Source organism: Lepidochelys olivacea (genome assembly GCF_965140295.1).
Source record: "Lepidochelys olivacea isolate rLepOli2 genome assembly, chromosome: 5".
Taxonomy (NCBI): Eukaryota; Metazoa; Chordata; order Testudines; family Cheloniidae; genus Lepidochelys; species Lepidochelys olivacea.
Genome location: NC_140415.1, coordinates 1,389,243 through 1,415,979, shown reverse-complemented (window position 1 = coordinate 1,415,979; position 26,737 = coordinate 1,389,243). Strand labels below are relative to the sequence as shown.

General features: G+C 57.8%; 1 protein-coding gene across 1 annotated transcript; it reads right to left on the bottom strand.

Moving 5' to 3' along the window:
* Nucleotides 1-413: 413 nt before the first annotated feature.
* On the bottom strand, nucleotides 414-22,896 carry LOC311521414 (B-cell differentiation antigen CD72-like; the record flags this gene model as incomplete). The annotated part of the gene is made up of 8 exons (XM_084629751.1): nucleotides 414-524; nucleotides 1,639-1,833; nucleotides 11,008-11,108; nucleotides 16,778-16,920; nucleotides 17,695-18,051; nucleotides 19,066-19,155; nucleotides 22,630-22,728; nucleotides 22,812-22,896. 7 exons carry the CDS (start codon nucleotides 22,894-22,896, stop codon nucleotides 1,659-1,661), a joined length of 1,050 nt encoding a protein of 349 aa, XP_084485877.1. The 3' UTR covers nucleotides 414-524; nucleotides 1,639-1,658.
* Between the last annotated feature and the right edge of the window lie 3,841 nt (nucleotides 22,897-26,737).

The window sequence follows — 26,737 nt, the reverse complement described above, 5'->3', positions numbered from 1 at the left end:
GCGACCCGGCCTGCGTGGGAGCCCGCCACCGTTAGAAAGGGGCAGGCTGCTTGCCCTGCATGGGCCCATGCCCACAGCCAGGGGGCTGCAGGAGGATCTGTGGGGCAGAGCGCAGCTCCCTACTCCCGCCCTGCTGGCAGGTGTCGGCAGCCGTGGGGAGCGCTCTGGGCGCCCCTCCCCGGAGCCTGCCCCACTGGGGCATTTAGTGGCCACTCGCCCGCATGGAACCCAGCCCCATGTGCGGGAAGGGGGCTGGCTGTGTGCTGATGGCCGGCAGCTCTTTTCCTGGGCATGACGCCCCAGCCCTTTGCTGCGAGCACCCTGCCCTGCCCAGTGCGCGAGCTGGCACCTGCCGGGGGCGAGGCCGGGCTCCAGGCCGGAGCAGGGGCCCTGCCCCCCAGGCAGGGGGCAAGGCTGAGTGTGGAGCAGGCGATGCTGGTGGGGCCGGCCCTCGGGCGCTGTGTCCTCGGCACTGGGAGCAGGGCAGGAAGACGACACAGGAGCCGAGCCTGGCGCAGCGGGAGCTGTAAGGGAACAGCCAGGGTGAGCTGGGGCGGGGGTCAGTCCCCCGCCCCCGGCTGGGGCAGGCCTGAGACCCCGACGGATGCAATGGCAGTGCCAGCTAGGCCTGGCCTCTGCCCCTCGTACAGCCGGGGTGGGGGGCCTGGTTCTGTGGCTCTGCACGGCCTGGGGAACGGGGTGAGTTTGGGCTCGGGGCGGCTGATTTGGGGCATGCCCAGGGCGACGCGAATCGACCCGACTGGTGCCCGGAGCCCGCAGGGGAGCCTGGCTGGTGCTTTAGTTCAGAAACATCCTCGGTTATACTGAGCCCTGGATCTGCACCACAGGGAGGAGGGGGACAGGCACGCTCGCTGGGCCCCCCTGTTACCCCAGCACAACCCACTGAACCCACAGCTAATCTGTGTGCCCTGCCCCCCAGCACCACCCTGCAAAGCCACCGCTCCCCTGCCCCCATGTGCCCTACCCCCCAGCACCACCCTGAAAACCCCCCACGTCCCTGTCCCCCGTGTGCCCTGCCCCGCAGCACCGCCCTGCAAACACCCCACTCCCCTGCCCCCAGTGTGCCCTGCCCCCCAGCACTGCCCTGCAAACACCCCGATCCCCTGCCCCCAGTGTGCCCTGCCCCCCAGCACCGCCCTGCAACCCCCCGCGTCCCTGTCCCCCGTGTGCCCTGCCCCCCCAGCACCACCCTGCAAACCCCCCGCGTCCCTGTCCCCCGTGTGCCCTGCCCCCCAGCCCCGCCCTGCAAACACCCCTGCCCCCAGTGTGCCCTGCCCCCCAGCACCACCCTGCAAAGCCACCGCTCCCCTGCCCCCCATGTGCCCTACCCCCCAGCACCACCCTGAAAACCCCCCGTGCCCCTGTCCCCCATGTGCCCTGCCCCCCCAGCACCGCCCTGCAAACCCACCACGCCCCTGCCCTCCGAGTGCCCTGCCCCCCAGCCCCGCTCTGCAAACTCACCGCTTCCCCGCCCCCCCTGGTGTGCCCTGCCCCCCAGTCCTGCCCTGCAAACCCACCACTCCCCTGCCCCCCGTGTGCCCTGCCCCCCAGCCCCGCCCTGCAGACGCGGACCTTGCCCGAGATGTCCCCAATACAGGGATGGTGCTGCAGACTCACAGGACTGTCCGGTAGGGCTCTCACTGATTGTCCCTCCAGGGACTCGAAGGAAACCAGTGTCTGTCTGGGCTGGGCTGGCTGGGTGCCTTCTCACAGATCCATGGCTTTAGATAGTAGCACGGGTCCCTCTTTATGACGCCATTTCTTATTGCTCCACACGACATATAACCCGTGTAACTCGAGTAGCTCCAGTCTCTGGAAAGAGAAGGGGCATTGCTGAGACGGCCCGGCCCGCCCTACGCTGGCTGTCAGCTCTGCCACCTGGCGCACTAAGGCCAGGTCACCATCGATTTCAAGGCCAGAGTCGCTTCACCCAGCGACAGCCGCAGCCCAGCCAGGAGCCCCTCCTTCAGCGAAAGCGACACCCACTCGTCACGGAAACCCGGGGGATGGAGACTCCGCCGCGTGCCTGGGTGAGTTGTTCCACTGGTTAATTCCCCGCCCGGTTTTCTGCCTTATTTCCTGTCTGATTTTTGTCTCTCTTCGTCTTCCAGCCACTGGGGCTTGCTCTGCTCTCGTCTGCAGCTAGATTGAGGAGCCGCCTGCCACCAGAAATCTGCTCTGTATGTGGGTGCCCTGGGCCCAGATCCACAAAGACACGCAAGTCCCAGGCCTCGGCACCCTGCGCTGCAGAAAATCCCCCCTCGGCTGCCGCTGAGCCCTGGAGGAGCCTAAAGTCACTCAGCACCTAACCTTTGGCTGTCAAGGTTTCCTGGCCCTGGCTGCTGTGGTCACAGCTGAGCTTCTGCCTTGGAATCCTGTCCCCCCTGGGCATTCACACCTCCCCTGCCTGCTGCTGCTTCTGCCGGCTCCCTTCAGCCTCTCCTGCCCCTCTGCCCCTCTCGGTGGGCTTGGCACAAGGCTCGTCTCCCTGTCCACCCTGGTCCAGTCGTGCTGCTTCTGCCCCCGGCTCTGCGGCGACTCAGCTCTGCCTCTCCATACTCAGCTTCATGGATTCCCGGGCCAGAAGGGACCACTGTGCAAATCTAGTCTGACCCCCTGCACAGCGCGGGTCCTTGGACCGACCCGACCCCCTGCACAGCACGGGCCCTAGGACCAGCCTGACCCCCTGCACAGCACGGGCCCTAGGACCGGCCTGACCCCCTGCACAGCGCGGGCCCTTGGACCGGCCCGACCCCCTGCACAGCACGGGCCCTAGGACCGGCCCGACCCCCTGCACAGCACGGGCCCTAGGACCGGCCTGACCTCCTGCACAGCACGGGCCCTTGGACCGGCCTGACCCCCTGCACAGCACGGGCCCTAGGACCGGCCTGACCCCCTGCACAGCGCGGGCCCTTGGACCGGCCCGACCCCCTGCACAGCACGGGCCCTAGGACCGGCCCGACCCCCTGCACAGCACGGGCCCTAGGACCGGCCTGACCTCCTGCACAGCACGGGCCCTTGGACCGGCCTGACCCCCTGCACAGCACGGGCCCTAGGACCGGCCTGACCCCCTGCACAGCGCGGGCCCTTGGACCGGCCCGACCCCCTGCACGGCGCGGGCCCTTAGACCGGCCTGACGCCCTGCACAGCGCAGGCCCTAGGACCGGCCCGACCCCCTGCATGGCGCGGGCCCTAGGACCGGACCGACCCCCTGCATGGCGCGGGCCCTAGGACCGGCCCGACCCCCTGCACGGCGCGGGCCCTTGGACCGGCCTGACGCCCTGCACAGCGCAGGCCCTTGGACCGGCCTGACCCCCTGCACAGCACAGGCTAGAGACCTGCCCTGAAATAATTCCCAGGGCAGATCTTTTAGAAAAAGATCCCATCTTGAGTCAAACATGGCCCATCTTGAGTTAAACAATGGAGAATCCACCATGGCCATTGGTAACTTGCTCCAATGGTTAATTACTCTCACTATCAAAAATGTACTCCTTATTTCCAATCTGAATGTGTCTAGCTTCAACTTCCGCCCAATGGATCATGTTAGATCTTCCTCTGAAGAATCCAGTATTAAATACGTGTTCCCCATGCAGGTACTGATAGACTAATCAAGTCACCCTGTACCTTCTCCTTGTTAAGTTAACTAGATGGCGCTCTTTGCATCTCTCACTATAAGGCAGGTTTTCCAAACGCTTACTCATTGTCATGGCTCTTCTCTGAACCCTCTCCAATTATCAACGTCCTTCTTGACCGGTGAACAGCTGAACTGGACACACTGTTCCAGCAACATTGGCTTCCTTCTGGCAGTTCCCCAGTGTTCCAAGAGTTACTGAAACTCAACACTCACTGTCCAGTTAAAGGGCCAGTTTCCCAAAGCTTAAAGCAATTGTTGGCATGGCTGACTGGTCACACGTGTTGACAGTTGGGTATCTGTGATGGGATGGACTTGCCCCACGACAAGCAGCATCACTTGCCCCACAAAATCAGCCATGCAGAACGCAATGCCATCCACAGCCTCAGAAACAACTCTAACATCATAATCAAAAAGGCTGACAAAGGAGGTGCTGTTGTCATCATGAATAGGTCGGAATATGAACAAGAGGCTACTCGGCAGCTCTCCAACACGAGTTTCTACAAGCCATTACCCTATGATCCCACTGAGAGTTACCAAAAGAAACTACAGCATCTGCTCAAGAAACTCCCTGAAAAAGCACAAGAACAAATCTGCACAGACACACCCCTGGAACCCCGACCTGGGATATTCTATCTACTACCCAAGATCCATAAACCTGGAAATCCTGGGCGCTCCATCATCTCAGGCATTGGCACCCTGACAGCAGGATTGTCTGGCTATGTAGACTCCCTCCTCAGGCCCTACGCTACCAGCACTCCCAGCTACCTTCGAGACACCACTGACTTCCTGAGGAAACTACAATCCATTGGTGATCTTCCTGATAACACCATCCTGGCCGCTATGGATGTAGAAGCCCTCTACACCAACATTCCACACAAAGATGGACTACAAGCCGTCAGGAACACTATCCCCGATAATGTCACGGCTAACCTGGTGGCTGAACTTTGTGACTTTGTCCTTACCCATAACTATTTTACATTTGGGGACAATGTATACCTTCAAATCAGCGGCACTGCTATGGGTACCCGCATGGCCCCACAGGATGCCAACATTTTTATGGCTGATTTAGAACAACGCTTCCTCAGCTCTCGTCCCCTAAAGCCCCTACTCTACTTGCGCTATATTGAAGACATCTTCATCATCTGGACCCATGGAAAAGAAGCCCTTGAGGAATTCCACCATGATTTCAACAACTTCCATCCCACCATCAACCTCAGCCTGGTCCAGTCCACACAAGAGATCCACTTCCTGGACACTACAGTGCTAATAAACAATGGTCACATAAACACCACCCTATACCGGAAACCTACTGACCGCTATTCCTACCTACATGCCTCCAGCTTTCACCCTGACCACACCACACGATCCATCGTCTACAGCCAAGCTCTGCGATACAACCGCATTTGCTCCAACCCCTCAGACAGAGACAAACACCTACAAGATCTCTGTCAAGCTTTCTTACAACTACAATACCCACCTGCGGAAGTAAAGAAACAGATTGATAGAGCCAGAAGAGTTCCCAGAAGTTACCTACTACAGGACAGGCCTAACAAAGAAAATAACAGAACGCCACTAGCCGTCACCTTCAGCCCCCAACTAAAATCCCTCCAACGCATTATTAAGGATCTACAACCTATCCTAAAGGATGACCCAACACTCTCATAAATCTTGGGAGACAGGCCAGTCCTTGCCTACAGACAGCCCCGCAACCTGAAGCAAATACTCACCAGCAACCACACACCACACAACAGAACCACTAACCCAGGAACTTATCCTTGCAACAAAGCCCGTTGCCAATTGTGCCCACATATCTATTCAGGGGACACCATCACAGGGCCTAATAACATCAGCCACACTATCAGAGGCTCGTTCACCTGCACATCTACCAATGTGATCTATGCCATCATGTGCCAGCAATGCCCCTCTGCCATGTACATTGGTCAAACTGGACAGTCTCTACGTAAAAGAATAAATGGACACAAATCAGATGTCAAGAATTATAACATTCATAAACCAGTCGGAGAACACTTCAATCTCTCTGGTCACGCAATCACAGACATGAAGGTCGCTATCTTAAAACAAAAAAACTTCAAATCCAGACTCCAGCGAGAAACTGCTGAATTGGAATTCATTTGCAAATTGGATACTATTAATTTAGGCTTAAATAGAGACTGGGAGTGGCTAAGTCATTATGCAAAGTAGCCTATTTCCCCTTTTTTTTTCCTACCCCCCCCAGATGTTCTGGTTTAACTTGGATTTAAACTTGGAGAGTGGTCAGTTTGGATGAGCTATTACCAGCAGGAGAGTGAGTTTGTGTGTGTATGGGGGTGGGGGTGGGGGTGAGAGAACCTGGATTTGTGCAGGAAATGGCCCAACTTGATTATCATGCACATTGTGTAGAGAGTTGTCACTTTGGATGGGCTATTACCAGCAGGAGAGTGAATTTGTGGAGGGGGGTGGAGGGTGAGAAAACCTGGATTTGTGCTGGAAATGGCCCAACTTGATGATCACTTTAGATAAGCTATTACCAGCAGGACAGTGGGGTGGGAGGAGGTATTGTTTCATATTCTCTGTGTGTATATAAAGTCTGCTGCAGTTTCCATGGTATGCATCCGATGAAGTGAGCTGTAGCTCACGAAAGCTCATACTCAAATAAATTGGTTAGTCTCTAAGGTGCCACAAGTCCTCCTTTTCTTTTTGCGAATACAGACTAACACGGCTGTTACTCTGAAACCTGTTAACAATAACTGGAATTGTTCAAGGCCATCCCACCGGATGTCCCAAATGCCACAATTTCACAAACATGAAGTTACTCTGGTCAAAAAGCATCCTGCTTAAATGGAGCTGTGACAGCAGCCACAAAACATTTAAAAAAAAAACAATGGAAGACGGAGGACGTGTGATGAGGTGCCTACCCCACAGGTGCTGAAAAGGCTGATGTGGGCCAGAGAGGCGAGTAACCCACCTGGGTACACCGGGAGGATGGGCCATGGCCAGGTGTGGAAGTGGGACTGTTCTTAATGTTTCCTCTGAATAGTGTGGGGGTGCCTCAGTTTCCCCTAGGCAGTTCTTAAGTATCTAGGGGGTGGAGTAAGGTGTATGATCATTGCAGAGCCCTAGAGGGCAGGTGTGTGCGGGGGTCTGGACACAGAGAATGGCCGACACCCTGTTTCCTGGCAACTGATGGCCTGGGCCCTTCCCCACTGCAAGGTGAGAGCTAAAGGGTTGGAGAACAAAGGAATCAGGTGACCTCCTGGCCCGGGAAAGGGACAAAGCCCAGAGGAGGAGGGGCTGGAGGGAGAGTCAGTTTGGGGCTAGCTGGGACATGGAGTGAAGGGAAGACGTGGTTGTCTGGCTCACTGCCCCCCAAAAATGGACCCAGCTGAGGGGTCCTGTTCTCTGCACCTACAAGCTCTGTTTTAGACCATGTTCCTGTCGTCTAATAAACCTTCTGTTTTACTGGCTGGCTGAGAGTCCCGTCTGACTGCGAAGTTGGGGTGCAGGACCCTCTGGCTTCCCCAGGAGCCCTGCCTGAGCGGACTCACTGGGGGAAGCGCACGGAGGGGCAGAGGATGCTGAATGCTCCGAGGTCAGACCCAGGAAGGTGGAAGCTGTGTGAGCTGTGTGTCCTGAAGACAGGCTGCTCACAGAAAGGAGACTTCCCCAGAGTCCTGACTGGCTTCATGGGGAGCAGTTCCAGAGCATCGCCCGGGGACTCCGTGACAGAGCTCTCTGAACCACTAAGGCTAATTTTTAACAAGTCTTGGAAATTCCAAAGGATTGCAGGCCTCCCGGTGTAGCTCCAATATTTAAAAGGGGTAAATGCGACGCCCCAGGGAACTACAGCCAGTTTGCCTGGTGTCGATCCTGGGCAGAATAATGGAATGGTTCAGTTGGAAGGCACCTCAGGAGGTGTCTAGTCCAACCCCCTGCTCAAAGCAGGACCAACTGCAACTAAATCATCCCAGCCAGGGCTTTGTCAAGCCGGGTCTTATAAACCTCAGTCGGCATGTTTTCATGGAAGGTCAGGCTTGACAAGCCTTTTTCACAGGGTTACAGGTCTGGCTGATAAAGGTACAGGGTGATAAAAGTAGCTGTGTTCATACAGGTACAGCGTGATCAAGGTACAGTGACTTGGATTTCTCCAAGGCAGTTGACTTAGTACCACATGATATTTTCATTTAAAAACTTGCAATATAGGTGTAAGCAGGGTCTGAAAGAGCTCTCCCCTGACAGCTAGCTGGGGAGGGGAAAAGATTTCAGGACCAGACTGTATTTACATGAACACACTCACTTGGCGTCGGTATCCAGCATTCAGCGCGGTGCTGCCCAAAGTGACCAACGCTGGCTGGTGTTGGGATACAAATCACTTCACTCCTGACTGCAGGGGGGAGTGAAATGGTGTTATCCATGTTTCCTTTATTGTATGACTAAAGGGCAGCCGAACCATGCTGAGCCTGTCCTGATTGAGGGGGTCACCCTCAACTGAAAGGAGCTTGCTAAGCCAGGGGCTCAAATGCCAGAGCCCTCCCCTGTGAAAGTAAGAGGGGTGGGGACAGGTGTCCTCGTTAGGATGTGTGGCTGATACTTAAGGGTCCCAGGTACAGTTTGGCCTGCCCCTCCCCACTGTTCACAGATACAGCTGAGTGCAGCGTCTTTTGTTACGTGCTCACTAGCACTGACATCACTTGTGGGGGGCAGCGTTTCTGCCCAGCCTGCTTCAGCAAGGCAGTTCCCCCCCCCCCCAAGAGCTGACAGTCCCTGAGAGCTGGAGAAGCCTCAAGGGATGGACCTGCCGAGGTCACAGCAGAGAGGCAGGAGGCAGTGGAAGATGACAGGGTGCAGCAGAGCAGTGAGTGGCTGGCAGAGCAGCAAGCGGGTTGGCCAGAGGAACCGCGGCTGGCAGGGCAGCCAGACAGAGCAAGTGCTCAGAGGCCGGAGCAAGCCAGGTGCCTTCTCCCCCGGGTGGGAGGGGAACTCACACAGCTGCGCCTCTGAACCCTGGGTCCTCACTGACCCAGGACAACCCCTGTGAATGGGGTGTGGTGAGGGAGCAGAGGGGGGCACAGAAAAGGAACTGTTGGTTGTAGATCTCAAGAACACGAGGCGGAAGCTCTGCCCCACGCACTCTGGGCTGGGCGTCCTGCTCACAGTTTAGGTTTATGAATCCTGCTTGTGGCATTTTCCCTAATTAATGTCAGGTGACTTTTTCCTTTCATTAAAAGTTTCTTTCCTACACTCAGCCTCAGAGTTTGTGAGAGGGGAAGTATTGCCTCTCGAGGTGCCCAGGGGTGGGGTGTAATTTTCCCAGGTCACTGGGTGGGGGCTCGACCCGGTTTTGTGTTGGATAGATGGAAAGGAACCCCCAGATATTGAACCCGGCCCTGATTGCTGCTGGCTCCACCTGGCAGAAGGGTTGCAAATGGAACTAATAGGGCACATGTTAGATGGATTAAAAACTGGCTCACTGGGAGGTTGCAAAATGTCTTTGTTCCCAATGAGCAGGGCCATTTCTAGCAGGATCCCAAAGATCGGTTCCTGGTCCAATACTTCAATATTATCAACAATATAGATCATGATATAAAATCTTGGCTGGTAATTATGCAGATGACATAAAGATTGGTGGGGTGGTGAGTAATGAGGAAGACAGGAGACTGTCACAGTCATCTGTATTGGCTGGTTAAATAGTCACAATCCAACAAAACGTGATTTAATACAGCCAAATGCATGGCAGTGCATCTGGGAACCAAGAACACTGGTTATTTCTACAGGACCTGAGACTTTGTCTTGGGAAGCAGCGACTCACAAAAGGACTTTGTGTGGCCTCAACGTGAGCCGTGAGTGCAAGGCTGTGGCAGAAAGGGCTAACATGCTCCATGGGTGTATAAAAAAGGGACTTTCCAGTAGAAATAAGGAAGTGATCTTAGCCTGACCATGCTGTGTACAGAGGCGATACTAGAATACTGTGTCCAGTCCTGGTGTCCGCACCTCAAGAAGGATGTGGAAATACCAGAGAATGTTCAGAGGAGGGTCACAAAAATGATCCAGAGGATGGAAAACAGGATGTATGATCCGAGGTTTGAGGAGCCCAATCTAATCCGCTTACCAAAGACAAGGTTGAGAGGTGACGCCGTCTCAGTGTCTAGGTTCTGACACATGGAAAAGAGAGCTGACACCAAGGGGCTTTTCAGGCTAGCAGACAAAGCCATAACAAGGCCCAATGGCTGGAAGTTGGAGTTGGACAAATTCAATCTTGAAATAAGATGCTGTTTCCTAGCTGTGAGGGTGATTAACCACTAGAACAGCTCACCATGGGGGGGGGGGTGTCTCCATGGCTTGGAGTCTTTAAATCGAGGTCAGATAGATTTCTAGAAGATACGTTTTAGTGCATCTTTGGGGAGCAGTGCTCTGGCCTGTGTGTGACGGATGTCAGGCTAGATGAACATCGTGGTCCCTTCTGGTCTACAAATAAATTACTGGTTGGGACTGTCCTCTGTGTGCCCACACTGAATGTGATCAGGTCGTGAGACCTCCCACACCTCTCCCAGACTGAAGTCCCTCATAACACTGGTTTTCTTCCCACGTCACAGACAAGAGGTTAGTGAGTATCCCATTCTGTTCTCTGGTTTGATTTGGTGTCTGTAACAGACCCCACCCGTGCACCCGCTGGGCTTTGTTAGCACATTCATCCATAGGCATGATCCTGCACTTCTGAGTTAGCATCACCTCTAAAACAGGTGATGCTGCCTTTCATGCAGAGTGCCCCCCAAAAACCTTCCTAAAGAGGCTGTAACCAGAGAGTTTAACGTCCCCGTCCTGTGACTCATCCCGCCAGGCCTCAGTGATGACAATAATACCTCATTTCTTCTCATCAGTGAGAATTTCCAATTCCTCTGGCTTGTTAGCCAGATTCCCAGCATTGGGTCAGAGACAATTAAGAAATGTCTCCTCTTCACGTTCCCTGCCAGCGCTGTTCAGTACGTTCCTGACATCTGGATTTGTGTTTTACACTCATTTGCTCTGTGGTTTTGCCCCTTGCCCTCCCAGGAACCACCTGACTTATGCTTGGGCGCTACCGATAAAGAATTTACTCAGAGGACTTGAAACTGCTTGAAACTCGTTATTTTGCAGCTTTCAAGTACATGGTGTTGCTTTAAATATTCCCCCCTGGCAAAGGGTCCACATGAGGAACTGCAGGCCCATTGGTTCCATTATGGGAAGCCACTTCTAACCCTTCCAGCGCACTTTAGTCAGTGGCTTTAGCTACAGCTACTAAAGTGCATGTTTCTTTTGGATGGTGCCACTGGTTAGCACATGGAGCATCTAGCTTAAGAAATAAATATGATACTTACGGTTTAAAGGGTGAGTTATCAACCCACTGCCACTGCCATTGTGATTCCTCATTCCGGACTAGTCCAATCCAGTACTGGACATTAGTATTTTTCAGAAAATTCTAGGAAGAAAAGAGTCACATAATGACACCCCTGCATTCAAGTAAACTGCGGTGAAGAAGCAGAGAACTGCAGGGAAGGAATTAGCTGGTGGAGAAAAGGATGTTTCCATGAGCACGATCACATTGCTCCAGAAGTGGGGTTACCCAGCTAGCCAGGTGTGGGGCGGCGAACAGCATCCTCCCAGCGCACCCTGCTACTGGTTATCCATCGTACTGGAGCCCACTCACCCCAGCCCACCAGAAATGAGAGGCCCTGGGTACTTTCCCTGCTGCGATCGGCTGTGCTAACTGGGCCTACGAGTTTCCCCGAAGTGTGAGCTCAGCTGTGAAAAGTGGGTGACGGTTCCTAAGATGTCACAATACCCCTAGGACAAGAAACGTGATGGGAAAAGGTGCAAAAAGGAGACAGACTGAATTAGTCCAAACAAAAAGGCCCCCTGGTGTAACTCAAGGACTGCGTTAAGGCCTTGCCTGATAAACGAGAGATGTGTGGGACCAAAGTCAAGGAGCCAAAATTGGTGTGTCAGAAATTAGGTCTAATTGGTGGACAAAACAAGGAGGGCAGAGGCTATTCTACCCACTACTCCCTTCGGCATCCTTAAAGAAAGAGACTTTGGGAGACAAATTGCCTACTGAAGCCAGCTTCACCATCCTGGCTGCCCTTCACCCCATCTCCTGGGACCATCATTTGGACCCTGAGAGATGTCCTGTCCTGACCAGACTGGACCAGAGAGAGGGACCCAGATGACACCAGCTCTGGCTGAGTCCTGAACATCACTTGGGATGTGAGACTTCATCTCTCCATCTCCCTTGGGTGTCCCTTTCCTTCCCCACCTTATTTCTTCCCTCCCCTGTCCTTCTCCTTTTGACTTCTGTCTAATAAGAGTCTGGGTAGCCAGCCAAGACTGTACATTTTGCAGCAAGGCTGTGAGCCTGTGACCAGGGAGGCAGAGGAATGCAATGCCCTAACCAGCCCAATGGTGGTACGAGTTTGTCAGGTCTAAGAGTGGCCGATCAGACTTTGTGCTGGGCCTGAGTCTCTCCAGCACTGAGGCTGCACGTGAGAGTCAGCACCAGAGAGAGAAGCTGCATTTTCTCTCTTTGCTGTTCTCTCTCCTTTTGGGTGTTTGTCTCGTTTTGTCTTTTAGGAAACAGGACTGGACTTTAACAGCAGCGCTAGCCCATCTCAGCTAACGTCTTCTCCTCTCCCCAGAAGGACAGTTATCACCATCTTTGATACCATCTAGAGACTGTCAAAAGGGGGACAGGTTCTTTTTAAAAACTCTCTCCAGCTGAAAGGAAAGGGAACAAGGGATGTTGTTCAAATGCAAGCCTTACGTAATACTTTAATTCCAAAGACTTTAACTGTTTTTCCCCCTTTTCTGTATCTTTAATGAAAGGTTAAGAGGCTGTTGAATGGGGTGTTTGCCGGGGCACTCAGCAGGCCGAGGTCTCTGTAGACCAAACCCTGAACGTTGTTTAAAACTGTTCAATGCTGGACAGTGACAGGGTCGTGTTAACACCTTTGACTCTTTGGGCTGGTACACTCCCTCTAAATCAATACAACAGACCTGCAGGCCCGGACCAGCCCAGCGCTCCATGGCTAGAGCGGAGGAGTTTGCTGCTGCAGAAGCTGGGAGAGCTGCATTTACCCTGCCTGGCCCCAGCTGCCCCAGTCAGAGTGTACTGCCCCACTGCATGGAGAGGGGCTGCTTCTCCCCAAGGTAATGAGCTCTTTCTCCCTGCTCATCAGCCCAGATGCACCATCAGCCATGAGCTGTGTCAGGTCCCCCAAGGCTCAGCCCCCTCCTCTTCTCCCTCCACTCACCCCTCGCTCTGGGTGACCTCATCTCCACAGCCACTCACACATTTGCCTCCTGCTCCTGCCCTGTCTCCTCCCTCCGATCCCACATCTCAGCCAGGCTCCGCGACATCTCCTCCTGGATGTCTCACCTGCAGCTTAACACTGAACTCCTGATCATCCCATGGAAAGCCCACGGGGAAAGCAATAATTTGCTGTTCAGAGCAGGGTTTGAATAGTGTGCAGTGAATAAGGCAGGGGCCACACCTTGAATGAGGAGCTGTGATAAATGAAGGGGGGTAGCTCCCTTTTATGGGCACCCAGCCAGCCAGTAGCTATAAAGTCCCTCTTGATGGTTGTTCTCTGCTTGCTTTACCTGTTAAGGGGTAACAAAGTCCTCCAGGTAAAGGAAAGGGAGTGGGCACCTGACCAAAAGAGAAGCTAGAACTTTTTTAAAAAACTTCCCCTTTGTCTCTGTTATTCTCCGGGAAAAAGGGGAACAGGGAGCAGTTATGCTGTGAGAAGCTTTAAGCCAGGTGTGATCATAGATCATCAGCTCATACCTAGAACTATTTATTTGGAACCCTCAAATGTGTAAGCAGATCAGGAATGTTTGGAAAGATGCGATTAGGTTTATTTCTTATGGCTAGTGGCCTCTGTGCTATCTTCAGATGCTTTTGTTTACTTGTAACCTTTAAGCTGAAACCCCAAGAAAGCTATTTTGGGTGCCTGATTTTTGGAATTGCTCTTTTAAAATCTAGCAAAAGCCTAAGTTCCGGATGGATTTTCTTTCTTTTTTGTTTTTAATAAAATTTACCTTTTTTTTAAGAACAGGGTTGGAGCTTTGGGGTCCTAAGAGGTTTGTGCACATGTTGTTTGATTAGCTGGTGGCAACAGTTAATTTCCTTTGTTTTCTTTCTCAGCTCTTCCCCTGGGGAAGGGGGGGAAGCGGGGTGTGTGAAAGGGCTTGAGGGTACCCCACAAGGAGGAATTCCCAAGTGCGTCTTCCTGGGTTCCAAAAGGCATTTTGCATTTGGGTGGTGGCAGCGTTTACCAAGCCAAGGTCAGAGAGAAGCTGTAACCTTGGGAGTTTAATACAAGCCTGGAGTGGCCAGTATTAATTTTTAAAACCCTTGTGGGCCCCCACCTTCTGCACTCGGAGTGCCAGAGCGGGAGATCAGCCTTGACAGGAGGATAAAAGAAACATCCCAGGAACAGGTCTATCTTGTGCCCTGAATGAGGCAGGGGTCATGGGGGAACAATAGCCTGTGGCCATGTAATTAAATGCTGTATCCTAAGGCATATGCACCAGGGGGTGAATTAAGGTAGCAAAGGCAACCTTAATTCTGGCATTTCCTACCTGTTGCCTTGCCAGTGCCAAGTACAGCAGAACTATTACCTCCCCCGTGTCTTACACACCCCAGCGTGCCATTTGTCTTTTTTGCAACGGCATCACGTTTCTGTGACAAAGTGGGAATGTTCTTAATGTTTTCTCTGGATACTGTGTGTGCCTCAGTTTCTCCATCAGATCGTGCGATTGTTGCAGAGACCCCTGGAGGGCAGGTGTGACACTGACTGGCTGCCTGGGACAGAGAATGGCCAAAACTCTGTATCCTGGCTGCTGATGGCCAAAGCCTGTCTCCTGCAAGGAGCCAGCAGGAGGTGTTGGAGAACAAAGAGAGAGGTGACCTGTTTGCCCAGGAAAGAGACAAAGCCCGGAGGGGGGCGGCTGGGCCTGACAGAGGCTGGGCTGCTGCAAGCTGGTCAGTCTCCTGGTTTGGGACTCTGGGGGAGTTGGGGGGAGCCCTGGGATCTGGAGCCCCCCAAGATGGACTTTGCTGAATGTTCCTGGTTTCTGAACTAACAAGCTCTGCTCTACGCTGGATAGGAGTCAACAGTGTGCCCTTGTTGCCAAGAAGGCCAATGGCATTTTGGGATGTATAAGTAGGGGCACTGCCAGCAGATCGAAGGACGTGATCGTTCCCCTCTATTCGACACTGGTGAGGCCTCATCTGGAGTACTGTGTCCAGTTTTGGACCCCACACTACAAGAAGGATGTGGAAAAATTGGAAAGACTCCAGCGGAGGGCACCAAAAATGATTAGGGGTCTGGAACATATGACTTATGAGGAGAGGCTGAGGGAACTGGGATTGTTTAGTCTGCAGAAGAGAAGAATGAGGGGGGATTTGAAAGCTGCTTTCAACTCCCTGAAAAGGGGGTTCCAAAGAGGATGGATCTAGACTGTTCTCAGTGGTGGCTGATGACAGAACGAGGAGTAATGGTCTCAAGTTGCAGTGGGGGAGGTTTAGGTTGGATATTAGGAAAAACTTTCTCACTAGGAGGGTGGTGAAACACTGGAATGGGTTACCTAGGGAGGTGGTGGAATCACCTTCCTTAGAAGTTTTTAAGGCCCAGTTTGACAAAGCCCTGGCGGGGATGATTTAGTTGGGGATTGGTCCTGCTTTGAGCAGGGGGCTGGACTAGATGACCTCCTGAAGTCCCTTCCAACCCTGATCTTCTATGATTCTATGATACGCTGGGTTCCCCACGCCTAATAACCCATCTGTGTCACATGCTGGCTGGGTCACTGCTGGCTGCGGAGTGGGGGGCAGGGCCCTTTGGGGGAGGGGTGAGGCTCCCCAGGGGTCCCGTCCAGGGAGACTCGCTGCAAGGAGCTCCCGGGGTGACCAGGGCGCTGAATGCTCCGAGGTCAGACCCAGGAGGCACGGAAATCAAGCAGGCTCCTTGCCCTGGTGAGGGTGCCTTGAGGGGAGTCGCTGCCCCAGAATCCTAGCTGACTTCATTCAGAGCACCGGGACTGGGACTCCAAGACAGATGCTAGCTCAGATTCTGATCCACTCCAACCTCTGGATCCTTTACAGCAGCATGACCACCCAGCCAGTTAGTCCCCATTTTGTAGCTGTGAGTTTGATTTTTCCTTCCTAAGTGTCATATTTTGCACTTGTCTTTATTGAATTTCATCTTGCTGATTCCAGACCAATTCTCCAATTTGTCAGGGTTGTTTTGAATTCTAATCCTGTCTTCCAAAGCACTAGCAATCCCTCCCAGCTCCGTGTCATCTGCAAACTTTATAAGCATATTCTGCACTCCATTATCCAAGTCATTAATGAAAATATTTACTAGTACAGGACCCAAGACAGACCCCTTTGGGACCCACTGGATAGGTCCTCCCAGTCTGACAGCAAACCATTGACATACTCTGAGAACAGACTTTCAGCCAGTTGTGCACCCACTCTGTAGGGATTTCATCTGGCCTGCACGTCCCTACTGTGCTGAAGAGAATGTCGGGGGACTGTGCTGAAAATCTCACTGCGGCCCCTGCATTGCAGGTACCAGGGGTTGCGCTAATGCAATGTCTTGCAAGGCTGGGGCTTTAGACGGGAAGCTGTTTAAAGCAGGGGCCGTGTCTTTCTGTGCGTGCTACGAAGTGCCCGGTGCACTGTGGATGCTGTAAAGCAAGCTAATTAATACTAGTCTAGATTCCATGGACAGTGAAAGTGGAAATGGTATGAAAGGGCTGAATGGCAGGGCTCCCGTTATTCCTTTCCTAATTTCTCTGAGTTTTACCCCCTTTCTCACTCTCTGTATAGTTCCTCTCCTGCTTTGGGCTCTATAAATATTTGCCCCTGTTCCCATAACCTCCCCTACCCCAACGCTGGTCACAGAGCCCAGCTAGACCAATTCAGCTCTTTTAGCCTCCCCCGTAAATCGATCCCTCCAGCCCCTGGATCATTGCCATTGCTCTTCTCTGAGCCCCTGCCTATTTGCCAACACCCCCCAGCCTGGAGACACCCGCTCTTTACACAGTGTTCTGGCTGTGGTCACACCGGCCGTGCATGTACCGTACCGGCATTGTCCACCAGTATTTGGTGATAAGAAGCCGAGCAGAGTTCAGTTCACACTCTTCTTTACTTTTCTGCCAATTCACCTTCTCCTTCGAGATGAACAAGCACTTTCCTCTGTACAACACCCACTGCGCCGGGCAGCAGCCTGGAGAGAAGAGGGGGTGAGAAGCTCAGAGGTTGTCCTGGCCCTGTGTGCAATTAAAGGGCTCATGCCCAGGGCCGTACAAAGAAGGCCTGGTCCCTCCCCAGGGGCTCACGCTCCCCCAGACTGAAGGCTGCTCCAGGAGCTGCTCTGAGCGGGGGAGGAAGGGGGGGTTCCTCAAAGGTTTGGGGCAGGATGGGAGCTGAGTCCAGGACTCAGATACAAGTGAACTGTTCATGGGAGCTCCCAGCCTTCCCAATGTGTCCTGCAGCCCCTGATTGACCCTTCCAAAGGTGTGAACCCTCCAGTACCATGACAGTCAGCCCCAGCCAACTCTGCTGTGGCTCTGTGGGTTCAGCCACCGTGAGGACGTGGACACTGCTCCGTTACAGCTCTGGCCGGAGGGCTGGGCAGTGATGCGCGGACAGACTGAGCCCTTCTAGGGATCGGGCTGTTTCCCTCGTTCTGACAGAGCTCCTTGTTCCGTGTGAGCAGACGGCGACGCGCTGCCCGTGTCACCTGGCAGCCGCCTCCTCCCCGTGCCCCGCTCTGCCCGTTGGGGAGGCCCCAGGCTGTCTGCGATGGCTCACACACACTCCCCTGCACCATGCAGACCTGGGGGCCAGCGCTGCCTGGGGGAAGAGCTGCCCCTCCTGAATGACCAGAGCCACTTGCTGCAGCACGGCCCTGGCCCTGGGTGCTCCCCCGCCCCAGGGCTCAGCTGTCCCTGCTGGGGGGTGGGGTGCCCCAGTGACCCCCGCCCCGGGAACCCAGTACCTGTCTGCTCGCAGGGGCGGATGCTGGACAGGGCGCTCTCCGTTTGGTTCAGCTTCTCTTTAATTTCTCTCTGCTCCTCCTGTACCCTCGCCAGCTCCTCCTTCGTTCCCTCTAACGCGGCCTCCCGCTCTCGCAGCTGCTCCTGGGTGCTGTTCTCCTCCTGCCGCATCAGCTCCAGCTCCCGCCTGGCCTGCCCCAGCTCCCTCGCCGTCTGCGCCAGCTCCCTCGCCGTCTGCTCCAGCTCCCTCGCCGTCTGCGCCAGGGTCGCCCCCTTGGTGCTGACTTGCTGGGAGAGGCGGCTGCTCTCGGCCTCGTGCGCTCGGGACGCCTGCTGCAGATGCTGGGAAACCTGCCAGTCTGCAGGGGACAGACAGCGTGAGCCTGGCCGGACGCATAGGCCGACGGGCACGTGCCAGCAAGGCAGGGTGGGGCCGGGAGGGCGACTCAAGAACTGGGCTCACTCATCCACCCCAGCAGGGCCCCAGGGGGACAGGGACCCTCCCGACCGTGGAGAACAGCCCCGTAATGCCAGAGCCTCCAGCAGCGGTGACGGAGACTCAGGAACGCTGGGCCGAGGCGGTTCAAACAGCTGGGAGGCGAGTGGGGGCTGCAGCCAGCAGGCAGCCTCCGAACCCACAGCGAGGGGCCCCGGGTGCCGGCCAGCGAGGGGCCGGGCAGAGCGCCCTGCAGGCAGCCAGCCAGGGCCAGCCGAGTGCCCGCCCAGCAGCCTTTCCTGGCCCTGCCAGGGACCCGCCTGTGCCCTACAGCCCTTGGCCAGCGGAGCTGGGGAAGCGTCAGCCCCGCCATGCGCTGACTGGCCCCAGCAACATCTGTGCCGGTGGGCGGGTGCCAGGCGGGCAGCGGGTAGAGGGCCCAAGAAACAGGGCCCCGCCCCTCCCCCCATGGGCCCCTCCCCAGAGAGGATTCCCTGACAGGGGCCCCCATGGCTCCCTTGTGACAGGGCCCCCCCAACTGCCCCAGGACAGGGCCCCCCACATTTTCCTGGTAACAGGGCCCCCACCTGCCCTGGGACAGGACCCCCACATCTCCCTGGTAACAGGGCCCCCCACATCTCCCTGGTAACAGGGCCCCTGCCTGCCCCAGGACAGGGCCCCCAAATGCCCCGGACAGGGCCCCCCATGACTCCCCAGCTGGATCCGTGTTGCTGCTGGGGAGGTTTCCTGAGCTGCAGCCCAAACTCTCCTTTGCTCGGGTTCACCCCTCCCCGCGCCCTGTGTCACCCTGACCCCCCCCCTCCATGGGGCCCCCTGCCCCCCACATCATCACTCCCCACATGCAGCTCCTTCCCTCTCTCCCCTGGCCGGGCGTTTTGTCCCCACAAGCCCCCCACAGCCCAAGTCCCCTACTCACAGCGAACCCCCAGGCCAATGGTGGTGGCCAGGAGGAAGAGGCAGGTCCCCAGCAAGCCAAGGGGCAGGTACCGTGTGCTCCACCATGGCTCTGCTGGAGAGAACCAGCTGCGTTAACGCGGGGGAACCCTGGGCACCAGGTCCCCCATCTCCTTCCCCCAAGAGGGCAGCATGCCTGGGAACCCAAACCCACGGCCCAGCTCCCCCCTCCGGCCACCCAGGGAATGGGGCTCAGCCCCCCAGGAAGGCAGTGGGAGCCAGGGGAGAGCTCCCAGTGCCATGGGGCTGCAGGGACACGACCCACCCGGGCTTAGGCTACCAGCTCCGGTTCCCCCACAGTGCGTGGCTGGCAGCGTGGTGGGGTGGGCGCCGAAGCCCTGCCCATGCAGTGGGCCACGCACCCAGGCTTTGCCCTGTGCTCCTGCCCACCCAGCTGGGGCCTCTGCCCTCACCCAGCCACACTCCCCCATCCCCATCCCCACCAGGAACAGGGACACCCTGCCCAGGGGGCGGGACAGGCTCCTGGGGGCATGGCCAGCACCAGCTGCTGGAGTGCTGGGGAGCGCCCCATGGGCAGGTCTGGGCTAACCCCAGGTGCTGGGTCATTCCAACCTGATCCCTGAGCCAGCCGGGCGAGGACCCCGCAGACAGAAGAGCCCCAGCAGCCCCCCAAGCCCGTCCCCGGGGCTGGGCCAGGTATCGCCTGGGGCCTGGCCCAGCCCCCTAGGGAGACAAGGGACAGTTCACTATAGCGCCCGTCCCTGCCCAAGAGGTCTGTTCTCTCGCGTTCAGAGCCTGATGGGGGCCGTGTCGGAGGGGGCTGCGTGGGGGGTCTGAGCTCCTGTGAGTGGGCTCCATGCCCCTTGTGTGGGCTCTCCCCACGCATGCCCCACCAGCCGCTGGATTTCCTCTCTGTGGCCAGGCGGCCTGCTCCAGACACTGGGCCTGGGGCCTCGTGCCTGGCTGGCTACTCTGGGCGCTCACAGCTCCACTCAGAGCTGGGTGAGCGGCAGGGCCCAGGCCCCAGCCCCTCCGAGCGGCAGCGGGAGGCAGCTCCAGCCGGGCACCCGCAAAGGAGGCTCCAGCGAGCATCGGCCGCAGCAGCTCTGTAGGGCTCCACGCCCCAGGGGCTCTGCAGCCAGTGGGGCACAGGACACAGCCCTTGTTATCCTATACGGCAATTCGTTACCATGGCCCGCTTGTGTTGAGGTGTGTGTGGATCTACCTCACGTACCTGTTATATGTGTAACCCTTCTGCCCATCAGCGTTGGCAGCAAGAAGGGCCGGGTTCAGTATCTAGGGGATCCATTCCCAATAACACAGTGCAACCGGCTCGAGCCCCCACCCAGTGACCTGGGACAATTACACACCACCCCCTGGGCACCTCTGAGAGGCAAAACTTCCCCTCTCGCAAGCACGGAGTCTGAGTGCAGCCAAAGTCTTTTGATAAAGGAGGGAAACAATGCAGCATTATGTTGGGGAAACACCACCAACAGGATTCATAACACCAACCATGAGCAAAAGACCCACCCCCAAGTGAGTTGGGCAGTGTCCTCTTCCTCTCAGGGTCTTAAGTCCAGCAACCCAAAAGTCACCCAATTCTCAGCCCCTGTCCTTAGTCAGTGCAGCCCCAGAGTTCAGAACTTCATCTGCAGAGTTCACCTCCCAGCCCAGGTGGAAGGTACGGAGGCACCTTACACGCTCCGCTGCTCAGGGCCAATTGCCTCACTGCTGTGTGGGGTCCTGCTCTGGTCCTCTCCACCCGCCACTCACCAATGTGCCCTCAGGGCCACCCCCCACTTAACACAGCTCTCAGTGAGTTCAGCTGTTCGCAGAGGAGCCTCACTGCTAGCACACCTGCATAAGCTTCTTGCACCAGAATCACTCGCCCAGAGCAGATCTCACGCTTAAACCCAGGTCTCAACGATTTCAGCTCAACAGCATTTTACAAGACTCTTATCTGAATCAGCTCTATTATTACACAGTGTTTAAAAAACCCCACCCCCAAGAAGACAGCATTTCAAAGCCCAACTACCTCTCCTAAGCCCCAGGCCTTTGGAACCCATGTCCCTTGCCTAGTGAGTGCTTCTCAGCTGAGGGAGAGCCCCTCAGGCATAAAATGCCAAGTACAGTTCTACTGTCCTGGATTCAAATAACCAGGATAAGAACACTTTATTACTCCTGCCCCAATAACAAAGAGACCGGGGATCCCACAGCAGGCAACGTGACCTTTGGGCAAGCAGTCCCATCATGCTAGGCGGGGTGGGTATGCCCATGCAAACGAGATCAGCCCCTGAAGGCCTTTTCCACAGCTCAGCACCAGATGTCAGGGGAGAGCTCATTCTGACTCTGCTTACAGAGATGTCGATTCACTGCCAAGACACTCTGGTGGTTGGTTGTTCCTGTGGTCAGAAATTCCCCTTAAACCCTCAACTTTCAGCTCTCCAATACTTGGTGTTTCCGTTGGGTCGTTGATCTCTTCAAAGCTCATAGACCTAAAGACGTATGCTAACTGCGGACGCTAATGTCTTACAGGAGACAGGCCTGTCGGCTGACTCTCACTACAGCAGCTAAATATCATGAAGGGAAGGAAGGAAAAGGCAAGCTAGCTCTATGGGCTACGCTCCCAGCCCGGGCAAGGAGACACCCCCGGGGCCAAGCCATACCCTGGGGTCCCTTGGTGGGGATTCCTGCAAACGGTCCCCTCAGCCCCACAGATTGGCTCTCCCTTGTCCTGCACCGCTCCTCCAGCCCTCCGGCAGTGGGGCTGCTGCAGTGGGGTGGGGAGTGGGCAGGCTGTGCAAGCCTGTGCCGGGGGGACTCCAGCGCTTTCCTAGCAGGGATCTGGTGACATAGGCACCGCTGCAGGGTGTGATGGCGAGCGGCTCTCCTCTCCAGAGCTCCTGGGGCCCAGCCCTGCAGAGCTCGGCTGAGGGCTTGGGGGCCATACTAAGGGGGGGGCCCTCAGGGCACAGCCACCTGGGTAAGGTCCCCTCTGGGGGCCTGAGCCAGCACAGCGGGGGGTCCTAGACTTAGAGCCCAGTCATAGGCTCGCACCCGGCACCGCTGCCGGACGGCGTCTCACTCGCTCCCCGGGGTTTCCTCCCGCTCTCCAGTCATTGCTGCGACGCGTCCGGCCCCCAGCATCCTTCATAGAACGCAGCACCCGGAGCTGGTGCGGGATCCCGGGTCGGCCTCACCAACCCCTGCCCCCCGCCTACTCCCCTCTTTGTGCACCCCAGGGTCGCATTAGCCCCTTGTGCCACAGCATCGCGCTGGGTGCTCGTCTTCCCTTTGTCCACTGTGACCCCAATTCCCCCTCCGAGTCGCTGCTTCCCAGATACAGCCCCGCTCTGCACGCCAGCTGCGGTCCTGCTCCCCGCGGGGAGGACTCTGCCTCTGTGTGCCTGGGCCCAGCTGACCAAGCGATCCCGCTCGCTCTGTGTGCCAGGCCTGGGGACGGGGCAGGGTCCCTGCAAAGGGAGCAGGAGGCCCCTGGGTGCCTGCCTGGCTTGCTCCCCCCGGGACCCCGGGCTAGGGGCAGGGCGAACAGCCACACACTCACCTTTGCTCTGCTCCGCCCCTTGCCCCCGCCTCACCTCCCCAGGCTGGGCCAGCTGGATGTTCTCGTAGGTGAGCTCTGCCTCCTCCTCGTCTGCGGGCGCTGCAGGGAGAGGGCACTGGTCAGTCTGCAGGCCTGGCTCAGGGCAGGGGGCGGCACCGCGCAGGGGGCAGGTCAGCTCTTACCTGCCTCCCGCGCCCTGGAGCACACACTGCTCCCCACAGGGGCCTTCACGAACTTCAGGTCGGCATAAACGACGCTCTGGGCCATCTGGGAGCCGGCTGCAGCTCCGGGGCTCGCTGGGGAGGGGCTGGCAGTGCCTGTGCAGTGCTGGGTAGAGAGGACCCGGCTGTGCCCGCAGTGCCGGCTGTGGAGGGACCGGCCGTGCCCGCGGCGCCGGCTGTGGAGGGACCGGCTGTGCCCGCGGTGCCGGCTGTGGAGGGACCGGCTGTGCCCGCGGTGCCGGCTGTGGGGGAACTGGCTGTGCCCGCGGTGCTGGCTGTGGAGGGACCGGCTGTGTCCGCGGTGCCGGCTGTGGGGGAACCGGCTGTGCCCGCGGCGCCGGCTGTGGAGGGACCGGCTGTGTCCGCGGTGCCGGCTGTGGAGGGACCGGCTGTGTCCGCGGTGCCGGCTGTGGAGGTCCCGGCTGTGTCCGCGGCGCCGGCTGTGGAGGGATCAGCTGTGTCCGCGGTGCCGGCTGTGGAGGGACCGGCTGTGCCCACGGCGCCGGCTGTGGAGGGACTGGCTGTGCCCGCGGCGCCGGCTGTGGAGGGACCGGCTGTGCCCGCGGCGTCGGCTGTGGAGGGACCGGCTGTGTCCGCGGTGCCGGCTGTGGAGGTCCCGGCTGTGTCCGCGGTGCCGGCTGTGGAGGGACCGGCTGTGTCCGCGGTGCCGGCTGTGGAGGGACCAGCTGTGCCCGCGGCGTCGGCTGTGGAGGGACCGGCTGTGTCCGCGGTGCCGGCTGTGGAGGGACCGGCTGTGCCCGCGGTTCCGGCTGTGGAGGTCCCGGCTGTGCCCGCGGTGCCGGCTGTGGAGGTCCCGGCTGTGTCCGCGGTGCCGGCTGTGGAGGGACCGGCTGTGCCCGCGGTGCCGGCTGTGGAGGGACCGGCTGTGCCCGCGGCGCCGGCTGTGGAGGGACCGGCTGTGCCCGCGGCGTCGGCTGTGGAGGGACCGGCTGTGTCCGCGGTGCCGGCTGTGGAGGGACCGGCTGTGTCCGCGGCGTCGGCTGTGGAGGGACCGGCTGTGCCCGCGGTGCCGGCTGTGGAGGTCCCGGCTGTGTCCGCGGTGCCGGCTGTGGAGGGACCGGCTGTGTCCGCGGCGTCGGCTGTGGAGGTCCCGGCTGTGTCCGCGGTGCCGGCTGTGGAGGGACCGGCTGTGCCCGCGGTGCCGGCTGTGGAGGGACCGGCTGTGCCCGCGGTGCCGGCTGTGGAGCGACCGGCTGTGCCCGCGGCGCCGGCTGTGGAGGTCCCGGCTGTGTCCGCGGTGCCGGCTGTGGAGGGACCGGCTGTGTCCGCGGTGTCGGCTGTGGAGGGACCGGTTGTGCCCCCGGCGCTGGCAGAGGATCTAGCTCACTCGCTCTGTGGCAGAAGAAAAGGGATCTCACAGACAGCAGGAAGCAGAAGTTTGCATAGAGCTGGGAGTAGGTGGGGCCGGCCAAGCGCAGATGGGCTCTCGCCAGCAGCCAACTTCTCTTTTACTTTCTCCAAGCAGAGAAAGTCCCGACCCCTCCCCTGGAGCTAAAGAATTTACAGGAGCAGGCTGGAGGGGCTGGAGCGATCCACCCCACGCTCTGTACGGAGATGCCCAGCCTGGCGGAGGCAGAGTTGGTCCAGACCCCACCGGGTTACCGGGGAGGGGCCTTTGTGGCTGGGTGACTCTGGGGAGAGCAGAGCAGCTTGTCTGCTGGCAAGAGCTGCAGCATTGATTTGCCACCCCTGGCCATGTGCAAGGCGCTGCTCAGACAGGGACGGAGACGCTCTCCCTGCCCTGGGAGCTACGCTCGGCACCGGCTCCATGCAGAGGGCAGGGCGCTGGGAAGAGAAGTCTCTGGCTTGGCCTGTGGTTGAAGCTGAAGACTTTGTGAGTCGCTGCCATGCAGGGCTGGGGCCGACGCTGACCGATCTGCCAGCCTGTCTCTGTTGGTTCAGAGCGTGACGACGTCACCCCGAACCCCAGCATGGATGCGGTTATCCCGGCTCCAGGGGCCGTAGCCGGGACAGCGTGTTCCCTCCAGGGCACTGGTCTAAGCTACGCCGGCAGCCGCACCCTCTGGTCAGCCCAGCGGCGTCTCCCGCGTGTCGGGGTGTCTGGTCTGGCAGGGCCTCCCAGGGCAGACAAGGGCTCTGGGGCCCGTGGAGGAGGAGCGGCCGGCAGGGCCCGGTGGGGGTTTGGTGCCAGGCACAGGGAGCAGGCTGGCTTGGACCAGGCAGTGAGATGTTTGACTTTGGGGCAATAGCTCGGGGCAGCCGGCCCCTGTCTACCTGCGACGGGCTTCTTTCCGGAGAACCAGCCCATCTCAGCCCAGCTGTGAACAATCAACTGGCTGCTGGCTGGCGGCTGCCTGGCTAACAAGCCCCTGGACCCCGTAGGAGGCGACCGGAGCTCAGTGGACGAGGGGCTCGGGGAGAGAGATGCTCCGGGAAGGGAGGTGGGGCGGGACCTTCCCGAGAGCTGCGGGAGGCCCAGGCTGTGAGGAGCCGTGTGCTGGGAGAAGGGCTGCAGCTGGCAGGAAGGCCCTGGCTCCAGGGACGGGATAACGGGGGGTGGGGGGTGCCTTGGGGGTGCGGCCGGGGCGTGGCACTGCCGGACTCAGCCGGAGGCGTCCGGGGAAAGGTCTTTCTCGTGTTCCTGGGAATTGTCTGTTCATGAAACCGGTGCCTCCGAAGGGGGCTGCTCTTGGACTGACGGCAGCCTGGCTGAAGCTACAGGCGGGGTGACCCGCCTGGCACCCCTGCTCTCCGCACCTGGCCCCAAGGGGCGCGCGGGTGTCACGGGGTCCCCGGGCGATGCTCTGGAGCTGCTCCCCATGATGCCAGTCAGGACTCCGGAGAAGTCTCCTTTCTGTGAGCAGCCTGTCTGCAGGACACACAGCTCACACGGCTTCCACCTTCCTGGGTCTGACCTCGGAGCATTCAGCCTCCTCTGCCCCTCCGTGCGCTTCCCCCAGCAAGTCCGCTCAGGCAGGGTCCTGGGGAAGCCAGAGGGTCCTGCACCCCAACTCCGCAGTCAGACGGGACTCTCAGCCAGCCAGTAAAACAGAAGGTTTATTAGACGACAGGAACATGGTCTAACACAGAGCTTGTGGGTGCAGAGAACAGGACCCCTCAGCCCGGTCCATTTTGGGGGGCAGTGAGCCAGACAACCCCGTCTGCCCTTCACTCCATGTCCCCAGCCAGCCCCAAACTGAAACTCCCTCCAGCCCCCCCTCCTCTGGGCTTTGTCCCTTTTTTGGGCCAGGAGGGCACCGGATTCCTTTGTTCTCCAACCCTTTAGCTCTCACCTTGCAGGGGGGAAGGGCCAGGCCATCAGTTGCCAAAAAACAGGGTGTTGGCCATTCTCTGTGTCCAGACCCCTGCACACACCTGCCCCTAGGGCTCTGCAACGATCATACACCCTTACCCCACCCCCTAGAGACTTAAGAACTGCCTAGGGGAAACTGAGGCACCCCCACACTATTCAGAGGAGCCATTAAGAACAGTGCCACTTCATCATATCTCTCCCCCCTTCGAGATCGAACTGAGCGGGGTCACTTTAGCCGGTGACCTGGGGAAGTTTGAAACCACCAACATTCCCATGGATGCCCCAACATCTCTCCCATTCCTTGGTAGGAGTTACACCAGGCCCTTCCCGTTTCACGCCCTCCCTTTGGTCGGGGGTGGTCGATAGCACTCGCGGGCCGCATGTGGGAAGGTTTATGCAGCCCGTGCCCTTTGGCCACCCCAAAACCCCAGGGGGTCAAACTGGGATTGGGTCTTCTCCCCAACAACCTGTTACAGGATTGTTTAACTTTCTTAACACCTTTCACTCCGAGACCTTCTCAGAGCTATCAACACTGGATCTTTCAACAGGAAAGTCAGTGGATCCATTCACAACAGAACATTTCTGGCCTTTA